Genomic DNA, 15,880 nt, shown 5'->3' with positions numbered 1-15,880 from the left:
TTTTTTATAGTACACTAGTTAACAAATTCAAGTCATCATTAGACCAACTGACCAAATACTGATGTTTTTCACTTTTGTATTTTACAAAAATTCAAGTCATTGTTAGTACTTACATTTTTCCGTTTTGTATAATTAAAAAAGATTCAAGCAATTTCGAAAGGAATGCACTATATTACTGCTTTGGAAAAAATAGAATTTTATCTCTAAAACTATTATTATGACTGAATCTAGTTTATCAGATATTTACATGATTAATAAGGAGTTGAATTTTACATCATCTCATCACTCGTAAATTGATTTTTTTTACTTATATTAAATTTTCGGAAATTGCAAAAGCTATGAATATTTTCCAGATTATTAATAGGAGTTGAATTTCAGAACCGTAAAATATTAAAAATTTAATCACAAAAGTAATAACAAAATTAATATTAACAATACTAAAACAAAAACAAAATCCAAGAAATAATGCGAATTTTTTTATAATATAAAAAAAAAAAGAAAAGAGGAAAAAGTCAGCTGGAGGCTCAGATCTGTTAAATCAGAGGCGAAAGAGAAAATCAACCACGCCATGGCTGCGAAATCAGCGGTTGCGTTGCAACGCCATCCGGATCCGCCAAGCCAAGATACGGGCCGGATCCTCAGTGCCCGATCCATTAGCTCAGAAACAAAAATAAACGACGGAAGCATCGTCACAGCCTCTTCGATATACCGCAAAACCCTAGTACCCATACCCGGATTCGAAACCCGAACAGGATCTCAAGTAACCATCAACATCTCTCTCTCTTTCTCTCTGCGTGTAAACACACACACACACACACATTATTATTGTTTTATTTGTTTTTTTTTTCGAGGAAGGGCTGTTCGTTGCGGAACGGAAGAATCATCGGCGGGCGGAGAAGGGCAACCACCCTCGAAGAAATCCCGCCTCTCCGCCGCCTCATTCTTCGTTTCTGAGCTAAAATGGATCTGTGAAATTGGTGGAATTGTTCCCTGCTGCTTATATATGTGGTGTGAATTTCCGTATTTACCCTTGCTTGGGCTTATGTTCGCGATTGTTAGTTGGGCCGGGCTGAAGAATAGAATTAGTTATTCCAATAATATACTATGTGTCATGGTAATTCTTCTTGGACTAAATATTACTCCCCCGTCCGCGAATAAGAGTCCCGTTTTTCCATTTTAGTTCGTCCGCAAATAAGAGTCCCGGTTCACTTTTACCATAAATGGCAATAGGATCCACCTTCCACTAACTCATTCCACTCACATTTCATTTAAAATTAATATATACAAGTGGGACCCCTATTCCACTAATTTTTTTCCACCCACTTTTCTTAACCTTTTTTAAAACCCATGGCGCCCATGAATGGGACTCCTAATGGTGGACGGAGGGAGTAGCAAACTTGGTTTTGAAAAGATACAAGTCCTTGTTTAAGAGCAACTTTGTTGAAATTTTTACTATGCTCATAATATTTGGATAGATCGGTTGAGAAATAATAAGATATCAGATATGTAACTTTTGAAAAGAAACGCGAGCCAAAATCAAGTAAAATGGCAAGATAATATTTTTGTGTTAGATGTTTGGTATATCATATACTCCCTCCGTCCATGATTAAGAGTCTCATTTCTAAATGACGCGAATTTTAAGAAATGTGAAGAAAAGTGGGTGGAAGAAAGTTAGTGGAATTGGAGTATATATTAGTTTTAAATGATATGTGAGTGGAATGAGTTAGTGGAATGTGGGGTCTCTTTACCATTTATGGTAATTATGAACCGGGACTCTTATTCGTGGACGGACAAAAATGGAAAAACGAGACTCTTATTCGTGGACGGAGGGGGTAGTGTTTAAAGTCGTGTTATAGATACGATGTGAAAAGACAAAATTCCCCTTGTTATCAATATTGAGTTTATATCAGTTGAGAAAGATGAATTCAACAAATTTGCTGAAAAGGGAACAAAATTGAGCAAGAACAGATGATTTCTTTTGGTGAATGAATATACGTTCTCACGAAACATTCTCAAAAAATTTGTAAAACAAATTACCCTAAATTGAGGCAATATGAGATTTGGGTGGAGAATTATGTGTTCTCCTGAAAAAAATGAAACTTCATATGAAGATGAAGACATGGAAGTTGCATCAATGGTGAGATAGAGATTACGAAATTGAACAAGAACGGATAACAGTCGAACAATTTATACTATCATCAGTCGACATACCACAATCGAAATGGTTAGGAATCAAAATAATCCAAAGTCAATTAGAGAAATAAGAAATTTTAGGAGAAAATAAGGTCAGATCTGATAGCAATAATCACAGCCTCGAGTGGACACCTCTGATCGAACCAGAGCGGCACGTCGGCCGTGGAGTTCGGTCCGGTCGAATGCGACCGAACTATACTGTCGCAAGCAACCACTATTGTCGGCTGCCATTGTGTCGAGGGAAAGAGAAAGACTTGCAATGACAGAGCGACGTTTGTGGTGGTGCTGGAAAATGAAGGTCTATGGCGAGGGGTGAAGAAAGGAGTAATGGAGAAGGGTAGGACATGGAAAACTGATGTTAACAGTTTACTATCTCACGATTTTTGTAAGATACCAAAATGGAGCCAGCAGTGAATTTTGCACACTGTTCATCAGTGGGCCGACGGGCTTTGAATTTTGCTAACATTGATACCAAACACATGTTCTTGACCAGATAAGAACCACTATCTTGGCATATCAAGGGTATTAAACGAGAGTAATGATATATGTATGCCAAATCTACTAATTAGATATATATACTGAGTTAGAGGTGTGATCAATTGCTAACTTTCTTAAGTCGCTAATTTGCTAAAATGACAAATCACATTGAACATCAAGAAATGATAAATCCCTTTCCATTTTTAACTTGTGAATTGTGAGCTGGACGCAAAATATGATATGGCCACACAAATATCATTATAATCGAAACATACAATTCGTGCATGGTTAAATACTTAAATCTATAAATTTCCATCCAATAATTATCTTTTTATAATAAACGAGGAAATCATATTTCATTATGAAATGATTGATATTTGATACTGGAGCACTTCCAGCTTATGTAGTGCACACAAACTCCTCACGATGCAAGGATCTGCATAAAGTTTTTGAGCAAGAGTGATTTTACCTACCTCACCCATACCAAACCAATGATGGGGATGATTTCCAGTTATCTCCTCATCCCGGTCAGCCGATCCTTCATTTGCATGATCAATTCCCACCACAACACCCGATGAACTGCTAGACAGCATCTCCACAGGCTTCAACACTTGATCCACAGCAGAATCAAGTTCTCGCGACATCTTATCCTCCATTTCATTAAGCATTCCAATAATTTCACATACAAAAATACAAAGATACCTATGGTACCAGTTCTAGCCAAGACACAAATGTCCAATGTTGATTTATAAGTTTAATAACTTGAACCTAAATTTTCAAATTCTTACATAATGAAACTTAAATTTCTTGATTCCAAAAAAAAATCTAGAATTCTAACTATGGCTAAATGTGTGCATGATGAGAAAACTGTATTATACATTTATACTACACCTTCAGTGTACATGGCCAACCACTGTAAATCACTGCATCTTATGCTGAAGCTTTCACCCCTACAACAATAATTCCCCTAAGATGGATATAACTTTATTAAGTCCAAGATTTGCATTATTTTACCAGGGGCAGCAATTATGATCTTGAAAGATGCATTTCACGTTTAAGGCGATGAACATGAGATAAGATTAGACTTATAAAACTGTACAAAAGATTTCAAGTTGGATAAAGTAATGAAACAATTAAAGCAATCCAGTTTCAAATTCAAAGAGCAAAAGTGATGAAGTAATCAAGAAATTCATTAAGGCACGAAAATATAAGCTTCATGGAACTGTATGAACTATGAACATACCAGAGAAGCTCCGGAGATGATGTACTATTAATTTCATGATGAAGAAGCTCAAATTCGATATTCAAGAAATCTAATGCATCAACATCTTCTCATAATAGTAGAGTTAAGCAAAACACAAGATGATCAAAGACATAAGACACAACAAGTCAAAAGTCTTGGGAAGTGGGCCTCATCAGCTTGCCAAGAAATAGTGAGGTGTGGCATGCTGGCTCGTTCCATAGTCTCCCGCACTCGCATCCGACTCCTTATACTTGAACATTTGACAAAGAAGAAAAATATATACATAAATAGGATATTGAATTGCTAATCATACTTGCCTGAAACCACATTGCATTCAAAATATTCAAGTTGCAGAAATGCTTACCTTTTGGAAGTTTGTTCCAGAATTGTGTGGTGATATGAAGTTTGAGATCATCGTTTCCGTTTTCAGATTGCTCCTCCAAAATCCTTTGTGCTGATGCCACTATGGATTTGGTGGAATATATTAAATCGATTTGTTGGAGTGTTGGGATTTCTCCAAAGCTACTAGGAATTTCCTCTAAATACATGCAGCTACATAAAGAGAGGTGGCGGAGTCTAGGGAAGTTGGTCTCATCTGCTATCCAATGCTTAATAAATAAACTTTCAAGATGTAGAAACTGCAGTGAGTAGAACACATCTTCATCTGCAATCTCCCACGTTTAAGATCAAATGTCGTGGATTCCCTTCGGTACACTTCATAAATTTTCAACCTTTTGATATTTGGTATGCTTTTGAAGAAACCATCCCAAGTTGATTCCTCTTTAGATATTGCTTTCATTGAAATCCTTTGCAGCTTCTTTAGAACACTATAGTTAATTTCCCCATCTTTTAACAATGTATACCCGAACACAATGAGATATCTTAACTCAGAGAGCTTCCATAGCTCAGACGGCACATCAAACTCGCAATAAGGAGCAATCAAGGTTTGTAAATTCTTCAATCTTGATATTCCTCTAGGTACTCTTAAATCGCCGCTGACAGCTAAGAAGCGTAAGTTGACAAATTCAAATATTTCAGTTGGGAACTCATTGAAATAGACATTAATGAAATACAATATCCTTATCAATCTTGACGCGGAAAAGACACCAAATGGTAGCTGATTGTAACCGAAATCAATGCATATAACAGATCGAGTAAGTAACATGGGGTGTGTAGAATCAACAACACATTCCGTTGAAGCTGATGTGTCAAAACTCATGCGGCGTGGATTAGAGAATGTGACATTGGGACCATTCTTCACATACAGAAACTTGTCTTTAGCACATTTCTGAATGCATAGACCCCTCAACATATCATGCATGTTGTAGCTCTTTGGTTTTCCATTCTTTTTGTATTCTCTAACCATAAATAGATTTCTATTTACTAGAGACATTAGCCATACCTCAGCCTCTTCCTCCAAACTTCTTTTCCCATTTGATTTTACAAATCCTTCTGCAACCCACAATTATATGAGTCTAGAGCCTTTAATCTCAAAGTCTTCAGGGAAAGCTCCCATGTATAAACAACACGGTTTCAAGTGATTCGGCAAGTGGTTATAACTCAAAGACAATATACTAATGCATTGCTCGTCCGATTCTGCAATTGCTGCTTTTACATTGTCCCCAATTTTCTCCCAAGCATCTTTTGATCTTTCAATCATAGATAGTAGCCCTCCAATCAAACTGATGGCTAGAGGAAGCCCACTGCAATCGCCGGCAATCTTTTGACCAATCTCTTGCAACTTAGGAGGGCAATCCTCCTCTCCAAACACGAGTTTGTGAAGCAGGTTCCAACTTTCTAACTTGCTAAGCAAGTGCACCTGATGATGCGAACTCAAAGAGTCTGCATATTTCGCCACATCATATTCCCTAGTGGTGATCACAATGCGACTCCCATTGTTGTTATCCGGAAAGTACATCCTTATCTCATCCCAGAATTTGGTGCTCCATATATCATCTAATACAATCAAGTACTTTCTACCGTACAAGCTTCTATACAACCTATCTTTCCACTCATCATCACTTTGATCACATTCTTTTCCATTTATGCAATGAAGAAGGCTTTTCAGAATATGTGGCATATTGTAATCTTGTGAGACAGTGGTCCAGGCACGATAATCAAAGTGATAAGCAATCAATGGATCTTCATAAACCTTTCAAGCAAGAGTGGTTTTACCTACTCCACCCATACCAACGATGGGGACGATCTCCAGCTTTGTCCGCACACCAGTCAGCCGATCCTTGAGCTGCATCAGATCTTCATCAAATCCAACCACAACACTCTTGGAATTCGATGAACTGCTAGACAGAATCTTCTCATCCACGAGCTTCAGTTGTTCCATAGCAGAATGAAGCTCTCGCTCCATCTCCACAAGCTTCTCTGCTTGCTCCATAAGAGAATCAAGATCTCGTGTTACTTGCTGCAGATCTGGTGTGGAAAGAGTGAATCTCACACAATCCGATCCAGAGAGCATATGATCAACCATGTGGGATTCAATGATGTCTTCAGCTTGATGTGCTACTTCTCTAATTTGGCTGTCTAGTTGGGTGAATGAAGATTTACTATCCAGGAGCTGCTGCAGAGAAGTAGCTTTATCGATGAGGGATTGGAGTTGAGGGTTGTTTTCATCAACAATCCATCGTGATTGGTGAGGATCAAGAATTCCTTCAAGAATGGTGATGAGTGGTTGAAGATTGTAAGCCATTTTTCAGATATCTTTCTTGCTTCAATAACAAAGAAAGGCAAAGCTTGTTGCAAATTGCAATCGCACAAAACAAGATGTGAATGAATCTAAAACAACAAAGCTGCTCATTTGTGACCTTGAGGCTTGAGCAAACAATATTAAATTGTTAGTATTGTGTTGTTCTGTCCAAGATTTGCAGTATTTTTAGTAGGGGAATCGCTTTTGATCTGTAAAAGTAACATGCTAGTGCTGTGATGTTGTTCATATTGCTCATATCTCAAAATTATGAATTTGAATTGTAATATCAACGGCTCTTTCATCACCTTTTTTTTGAAGTATGTGAATTTTTTTTATTAATTGATTGATTTTGTTACTTTCACGAGCTTCATTCACATTTGAATACGTACTCCAATGCAAGTTGTGTTAATTCGAATATCAAAAGGTTCAATGTTGATTTATTAGTTTAATAACTTCACCCTATATAAAATATTCATACATTCTTAGGTTCACCCTATATTTTTATATTCATACATTCTTGCAAAACGTTGAAACTCCAACCCCAAGGTCCCCCCAGATCTAGGTCCAACAGTATTGTGGAAATGGTGAATATACACTGAGAAACCATTTTGAGGCTACTTTCTAATCACAAAAAGATTTCGTGAGAAAAGTAACATACCAACCGCACGAGGAGCAAAACTTCCTCATCCGGGCTCTGATTGAGGCGTGCAAGGTACTCACGTGATGGCGTGAAGCTCATTCGATGATAGAGACAATGGTGGTGGTCTTAGAAGATCATTTGTGTTGGATATTTGACACACAAAATATAGGAACACTTAACAAAGATGAAATATGGAGGATAAGTATTATTGTCAAGAATCAGATAGAGATGCCGAAATCCTGGAGGAGTTAAAGATGCTACTCCCCTTTTTAGATGTTCAGCTGTAATGCTATATCATCAATGCCGAGTAAGAACTCAATTTGGAAGATAGTTATATATGGTGGTGATGTGGTTGATAATTGATTTTTTTATACTCCTACTTTTATAGTAGAAATTTATCCTCATAAAATCTCCAATCTTTTTCGTCCCTAATTATGGTACTTAATTAAAACCTAAAATCTCTCAACTTATAATATATTTACACGATTCATTCCTTAATTAAATTTGCAGATTTTTCAAAAAAAAAATACTATTTCCAGCCAAGTTCATCTTCTCCATTTTATTTAGCGATCAAATGCACATTCATCATTAATCTCTCTGTTCTGTCTCCCTAGACTATTTCAGGCGAAAACCCTAGTGGGAGTTTATAATATCTCCATCGAAGAAAAACATCACAGAATCATCTCGAGGTAAATGTTCTATAATATTGTGCGCCTAGGCTTTGAAGTTCAAATGTTTTTTCTACTATCTTTTTTTGAGGCCACGAAAAAACATAGATTGAAGTTCCCAGTTCAAATGTTTCTTCTCTATCCCTAAACTATGGATTAAAATTTTGTTTTCTATGTTTTATTCCTTTTTTTGAGACTTTAAACTATTATATGCATGTGTGCTCATCGTTTGTTTTGGGTGTCTGTAATGCAATAGGCTTGTGTAGAAAAATGTTGGAAATTAAAATGATCAGTTGTTTGAGTTTGTATTCATAATAGTTGCTTACAACACTGAACATAATATATATACTGATGTTTGTTTTGTGTGTTTAATAATATCAGAAGCAATAGGAAGCGCTCAAATATGGCGGTTGTCGGCACCGTCACCAGCCACCTCTTCACTGGCTTCTCTGGCAACTCCAATCAATCGCACATCCGCCTCCCCTCCTCCGCTAACGGCAAAGGTGACTTGTTTTTAATTAATTTATTTATGTATAAATATTTGGGCTTCATCTATTACATTGTTTTATTGTCAGCTCAATAGCTTCGCCACGCGCTGCTTTACCTTTCCTGATTATGTCTTTCATAAGCCCCAAGATCATTTCGCCCCCAGGTTTTATCATTTAAAAAAAAAAAATTAAGTATTCCTACTTGTTTGTAGTATTTGTTTGAATGTCAATGATTTGTAATTTGGTTAGAGAGCATGGTTTCAGACTGGAGACCCTTTCTACTTCCAAGATTAAGAACGAAGAAGGTATAATTGTTAATTTTTGAATAATAGGAGCAATTACTAAGTACTAATATCATCTTGATGCTATATAAATAAGCACAAAAAATCATGTAATGTTTTTATTTTTATTGCTATATAGGTGACTTTTGGCCTGAAGACATTGATGATCTCCCTGATCCCTGCGTGTTCGAGACCAAATTTACATCATCCTTACAACTTCACAAGCCTGAGCCTGAGCCTAAGCCTAAGCCTAGCCTTTTTGTCTGTTTCCGTGAAACTAATAATAGGCGACGTGAATATTTCATTGCATATTCTTCCCCCGAAGAAGATGGCACCATATCACCCAAATATTACATATATCCTCCCTCTTTTCTAGCGAAAAATTATAAGTTCACTAGGTGTAGCTCGAATGGCCTACTTCATTTTTATGATCATCGCAACAAGAGTCATGTTGTTTGGAACCCGACAACAAGTGAGTATAAGATCCTCCCTAAGTCCTTTGTGGAACCTCACCTTATGTATTCGAGGAATCAATTTGGAATGTGGTTTGACAACACACTTGAAAATTACAAACTGTTGCATCTTGTAAACACTTGTTTAGTCGATGATCAAGGGCTTTTACAAAACCATATTGTTCGCATTGGCTTATTCTCACATAAAACTAATTCCTGGAAGCAAATACCTACTTCTCAGTTCGATTCAAAATATGCACTCTCTGGGGCTTGCGTGTATGGGACTTTTTATTGTACAACATCGACTGGTGTTCTCCTTGCGTTCGACTTTTCTACTGAAACTTTTTCCACTTTACCCTTACCTAACATATACTGTGACAATTATTTATTTCTAGAGTATAAAGGCATGTTAGGTGCTCTTGAATTCTACACTTGTGAACCTGATAAATATCCTAGACCTCACAACTTTGATCTTTGGGTCATGAGCGATGGATCATGGACAAGAGAGTCGGTTTTCCATATTCGTTGTATTAGGGAGCCGTTACTGTTTTCAGAGGATGGTAGGCTATTGTATTTGACATTCCTTGGGGAGTATGGGCAGGAGCTAGTGGTGTTTGATCGTGCCAATGGAAAGCTGAAGCATCTTGGCATTGGTAGCCATGTCGATGATCCAGCGATGTTTCCATTTGTTGAGAGATTTGTTCAACTCAATGGAATTTCATGTATTGAGGAGGTGAAATTCCTTTTGATCCAAACTTTTTCTGTATTTTTTTGTATGCATAAATTGTTAAGGTTTGCCATATATGGATAAGTATTAATGTGTATATTATTGATTCAACTTGATCATAAGGAGGAGAAAGAAGAAAAAGATGAAGAAGACATGACTAAAGCTGAAGCATGAGAACCAATAAATTCTAGCGCAGCTTGTTATTTTCATATTGAATTAGTTATTCCAAGATTATATGTGTCATGGTAAGCCCTCTTCGATTAACTATTATTTCAGCCATGCAAACTTGGTTTTGTTTAAGAGTGACTTTGTTGAAATTGTTACTTTGCTTATAATATTTTGAAAATCTGACCCGTAAGTAAACTGACAAAGCTATTGTTCACTAGTTCAACTAGGAGTGGTGACCTAGTTTATAGGACCAGGAGTCAGTAACTAATAAGTTTGAGATAATGACGCACAACCACTAAACACTTACATATTGAACAAGTAGCAATTCCATATAAGCATGGAACAAATTCTGGGGACAAATTTAAATATTGCATCTTTCCCTTCATGAAATGCATATAAGTACTATAAGTTTTGTATCCTCAAGCATAAAATCACAAATTTTCTAGTCATTTTACCTTAAAAACATATTAAATGTTCCAATTCGAGCAGCATTTAGTTTGAAGAACCTAAATAGCCATCAGAAAACAAAGAGTTCACAATTCACAAGTAGTCTAAAACTGACAATAGATCAAAGGCGTTAGACTAAGGGAGTATAAAATGGTTATATTCATATGCAAGGAAGTCTGTTATCATCAAAATAATCAAAGATACATTAATCGTATACACCCTAAAATGAGGGCCCTGGAATTCGAAGTTTGCAGATGAGAAGAAGGTGGGTAAAGGCACACCAAAAAGCACAGGAGCTGGAAATGGGATTCTGCTCTTTTGAATTGTGCTTGATCCAAATTCGTACAAGGAATATTCATAATGGTAACAACGTACCGTGGCAGTGGTATCTGCTGCTCTTGGCTGTACTCCTTTAAGGCCTACAACCCTGTCGAAATGGTGGACATAATTTGTTAATAGTGTTCACTGAGAAACCAACCATTTTGAGGCTACTTTTCTGATCACAATAAGGTTTTGTGAGTTTGCACTTATTGATATAAGAAACGTAACATACCAACCGCCACGAGGAGCATCTGAACATGAACTTGGATCCGTAGGGCCCAAGTCATCTTCCTCGTTGTGTGCACGCTTCTTGCTGTCCTTCTAATAGCTCTTCCAAGGCGGGGGTTTCGTATTAGACCTGTATCAGTCCCTCAGAATCATAACATTTTAACAGCAGATAATATCACATCTAATTCATAACCACTCTGACTTGCTCCCTTATTCACTAATTCCCATCCTTCTAAGCCATGCCTCTTCTGAGTATGATTAACTCTGAAATAAATACATAAATTGCTCAGCAATATGAATACAAATTTTAGAATCATATAATTAGGATGCAACATTTTAAGAACTACTCCTATAAATGAAATGATGAAAAGATTCACATTACTGGTTCCATATTTTTTTCAACATCAGAGAAGGAGGAAGGTTATAAGTTATAACCCACCAATCTTCTTCACAAACCTCTCACAAGAAGATTGATAGCCTCCCAACAAATCATTTTGCTTCTGGGACTCAAATCTCACACCCAACCTACAATAAAATTACAAAAGTAATTAAGAAAACAAGATGCAAACACTCCATAAATCAAAGTTTCCATGCAAATTGATCATGATTAAACTGATATAATCCCCATACATACTCTTGTTCCTCCCATTGCGCAACACCTCAATCCGATCACTGCATCTGTACCACTGCATTGAAAATCCTCAAGTTGTAGGAATGATTACCTTTTGGAAGTGCGATCACCACCGCCACCGGTTTGAGATTTTATTTGATATACGAAGGTTGAGATTGTATTTGTCGTATTCAGATTGCTCCTCCACAATCCTTTTTGCTGAGGCAACTGTGGATTCGGTGCAATCTAACTTGATTAATTGGAATGTTGGGATTTCTCCAATGCCGCTTGGGATATCCTCTAGATAGTAGCAGCTAGCGATGTACATAGAGGTGGTAAAGTCTAGGAAAATTGTTCTCATTGGCTATCCAACGCACAACATCCAAATCTCTAAGACTGTAGTGAACACAACACATCCCATCTGCCAATTATCAATTACTATGATATATAAAAGTAACATGCTAGTGCCGAAGCCTAAGTCTAAGCCCGACCTTTTTTGTTTGTTTCCGTGAAATGGATAATAAGCGTGAATATTTTGTTGCATATTCTTCCCCCGAAGAAGATGGCACCATCTCACCCACATATTATGTATATCCTCCTCCCTCTTCACTAAAAAAAACTCAGCAATTTTCCGTCACTAATCAGTGAAATTTAGGCAATTAAAAGATTTAGTGATAGATTAAGTACCGACAAATCCGTCAAAAATAAGATTGTCAGTAAAAAATATTAGTGACGGATTTCCATCACTAAAGTTACAATGACGGAAATCAAAAGGCGGCCGGCCATGGTAAATTCGGATTATTGACAGATTATTCTGTCACGAATTAGTGACTGACATATTTCAGTTCCTTATCCGTAATCCCTGAAATTTCGTTTGCCATCACTAATTCCATCACTAATTAGCGTTTTTTTTGTAGTGCTTTTCAAGAACCAATTTTCTGTTGTTACTCAAATATTTTAATTTCTTTTTTTCAGGTTTCAATACTCTGGTTGGAATTCACAAAAATGGAAGAGGTTCTTATTTGTTCGAGAAGTTTATTGGAATGAAAGATGCATACCTGCAAGATTCTCGGTGCAGCAGTAATCAAAGAAGTGAAGGTCGTGTTTCGTAAAACATTCGACCATGGTAAACCTAATTTCAGGCATAGGGTATGTAAGTAAAGACCAAAATAAACGAGAGTTGGAACACATTAAAATGATCATTCCTTCCAAAGAAAATATGGAGATAATTCTTTTGATTTAAAATATTCTTTCTTTTGAGTATACCTAGTGGATTGAATAATTAATTAACAAAAAAGCCCATAAACACCAAAAAGATGGTATTTTTCGCTTTGTTTTTTTTGGATTTAAAGATGGAAAGTTATAGTATTAAGATTTTATTTATCTTATTTTAATAAAAATTAACTTAAATAAAAAAGCTTACTTGATATTGTCATTCAAATAAATTAAATTAAATATCAAATAATATAAAATAAAAGTTTATATATATATATATATATATATATATATATATATATATAGGTTGTGATCAATTGAGAACTTTTAGTCTAATTGAGAATTGAAATTCATTTTCATCCACTCATTTTTATTAAATGAGTGGTCCAGAATTTGCCACTTGGAAATATTTTTATATTAATTAATTGTGAAAGGGCAGAATTGGTAAAATATTTTGATGTTGTTGACGCAATGCAGCCCCTCGCAATGCAGCCCCTCCCTCCACTGCATCAACCAGAGCCTCCCGCTCTTCAGCTCCCACGCCTCCACCTGCGATTCCCTCCACCGCATCACCAATGCCAGAAGCAAAACCAGTCATAATTGCCCTATCTTCTACGTCGACGAGAATCGAATCTTATGCTGCGGATTCGACCTCTCCGATTTCTTCGATCGCGAATCGAGCTTGTTTCACGATCAGATCTCAATTACTATTAACCAATCGTTAGAGATCGAGAAATTGAATTTGAATCTGAACAATCGGAGGAGCCTCGACAGCGACGGTGGTAGGGCGACGCGGTGGGTGGAGTTCTGGAGCGATGCGGCGGCGGAGGAGCTCGAATTCGAATCCGCCGTCCTCCTCGCCGGAGAGGTGCGTCGAGGAGGCGAGATCGGAGGCGCCGAGGTGGGTGGGGGATAACGTGGCGCGGATCGGGACGGTGCTGAGGGGGGAGGGTGTGAGAATCGGAGGTGGGGGAGATCGTGGAGGTCTCTGCTCCAAATCGCCATTCATCTCTGCTATTTAACAATCTGCTCCTGAAGAAGACGACGACGACACCTTCTGTAGGTGTGATTTTGTTACAATACTTCAATTTTTGTTTATATCGATTCATAATAGCTATTCTATTTTGGAATAGATTAATCAATTCGTTGTGTGCGCCTTTTAATTGAGCTTTTTCCTCTGCCAAATGATTGCTCTGGTTTTCCCCCTTTTTTGGCGGCTTTTAGTAAAAATGCAATAATGAAATTTTGACACAGTTTGTTGTTTTTGTGTTTTGAAAGGGAGAAAATCGATGAGGTTCGTAAATTCATGAAGAAAATCATGAGAGAGAAGGAATCGATGTGTTATTTTTTAGTTATTGACATTTTAATACGAGTCGTTGACATTTGATATTCTTGCTATAGATATATAGATTATAAGTGTTAATTTTTAGTTGTTGACATTCGATATTCTGGCTATTGATATGTGAATTATAAGTGTTATTTGTTAGTTGTTGACATTTTAATACGAGTTGTTGACATTCGATATTCTCGCTAATGATATATGAATTGTAAGTATTATTTGTTAGTTGTTGATATTTTAATAAGAGTTGTTGATATTTTAATAAGAGTTGTTGACATTCGATATTCTCGATATTGATATGTCAATAGTAAGTGTTAATTGTTAGTTGTTGACATTTTAATACGAGTTGTTGACATTCGATATTCTCGATATTCATATGTCAATAGTAAGTGTTATTTGTTAGTTGTTGACATTTTAATACGAGTTGTTGACATTCGATATTCTCGATATTGATATGTCAATAATAAGTGTTATTTGTTAGTTGTTGACATTTTAATACGAGTTGTTGACATTCGATATTATCGGTATTGATATGTGAATTGTAAGTGTTATTTTTTAGTTGTTGACATTTTAATACGAGTTGTTGACATTCGATATTCTCGGAATTAATATGTGAATTGTAGGTGTTATTTTTTAGTTGTTGACATTTTAATACGAGTTGTTGACATTCGATATTCTCGGTATTGACATGTGAATTGTAAGTGTTATTTGTTAGTTGTTGACATTTTATTACGAGTTGTTTACATTCGATATTCTCGTTATTGATATGTGAATTGTTTATTTGTTAGTTGTTGACATTTTATTACGAGTTGTTGACATTCGATATTCTCGGTTTTGATATGTGAATTGTAAGTGTTATTTGTTAGTTGTTGACATTTTAATACGAGTTGTTGACATTCGATATTCTCGGTATTGATATGTGAATTGTAAGTGTTATTTGTTAGTTGTTGACATTTTATTACGAGTTGTTGACATTCGATATTCTCGGTATTGATATGTGAATAGTAAGTGTTATTTGTTAGTTGTTGACATTTTCATACGAGTTGTTGACATTCGATATTCTCGGTATTGATATGTGAATTGTAAGTGTTATTTGTTAGTTGTTGACATTTTAATACGAGTTGTTGACATTCGATATTCTCGGTATTAATATGTGAATTGTAAGTGTTATTTGTTATTTGTTGATATTTTAATAAGTGTTATTTTATTGAATGTTGAAGATTTGAAGATTTGAATGTTGAAGAGATTTGAAGATTTGAATGTTGAAGAGATTTGAAGATTTGAATGTTGAAAATTTGAAGAATGTTGAAGATTTGAAGATTTGAATGTTGAAGAGATTTGAAGATTTGAATGTTGAAGATTTGAAGAATGTTGAAGATTTGAAGATTTGAATGTTGAAGATTTGAAGATTTGAAGATATGAATGTTGAAGATTTGAAGATTTGAAGATATGAATGTTGAAGATTTGAAGATTTGAAGATATGAATGTTGAAGATTTGAAGATTTGAAAACTTTGCAGCTAGAGTTTTAGAGAGAATTTTAGAAAATGATTTCAAACACAATTTAATGAAAAGACAATTATACCCTCTTGTTGACATAATGTAGTATTTGTTGACATTTTGTTAATCTTGTGGATTAGTGGCCCATATTGCATCTCATTTCTCAATTTAGCTAAATAATCTC

The 15,880-nt window shown here is 35.9% G+C and overlaps 1 protein-coding gene across 1 annotated transcript; it reads right to left on the bottom strand.

Moving 5' to 3' along the window:
• Window positions 1-3,930: 3,930 nt before the first annotated feature.
• Window positions 3,931-6,754, bottom strand: LOC125185601 (probable disease resistance protein At1g59620). Its single transcript, XM_048082164.1, has 2 exons — window positions 4,278-6,754; window positions 3,931-4,163 (listed from the first exon to the last, which is right to left on the bottom strand). The coding sequence occupies exon 1, from the start codon at window positions 6,615-6,617 to the stop codon at window positions 6,069-6,071; it is 549 nt and encodes a 182-aa protein (XP_047938121.1). The 5' UTR covers window positions 6,618-6,754; the 3' UTR covers window positions 3,931-4,163; window positions 4,278-6,068.
• Window positions 6,755-15,880: the final 9,126 nt, after the last annotated feature.

Source organism: Salvia hispanica, chromosome 4, assembly GCF_023119035.1.
Source record: "Salvia hispanica cultivar TCC Black 2014 chromosome 4, UniMelb_Shisp_WGS_1.0, whole genome shotgun sequence".
In the NCBI taxonomy this organism is placed as follows: domain Eukaryota; kingdom Viridiplantae; phylum Streptophyta; class Magnoliopsida; order Lamiales; family Lamiaceae; genus Salvia; species Salvia hispanica.
Note: the sequence above shows the minus strand (reverse complement) of the source record. Positions and strands in the feature narration are given on the sequence as shown.

Coding starts and splice junctions, on each gene's coding strand:
- LOC125185601 (XM_048082164.1), bottom strand. CDS start 6,617: ATGGCTTACAATCTTCAACCACTCATCACCATTCTTGAAGGAATTCTT.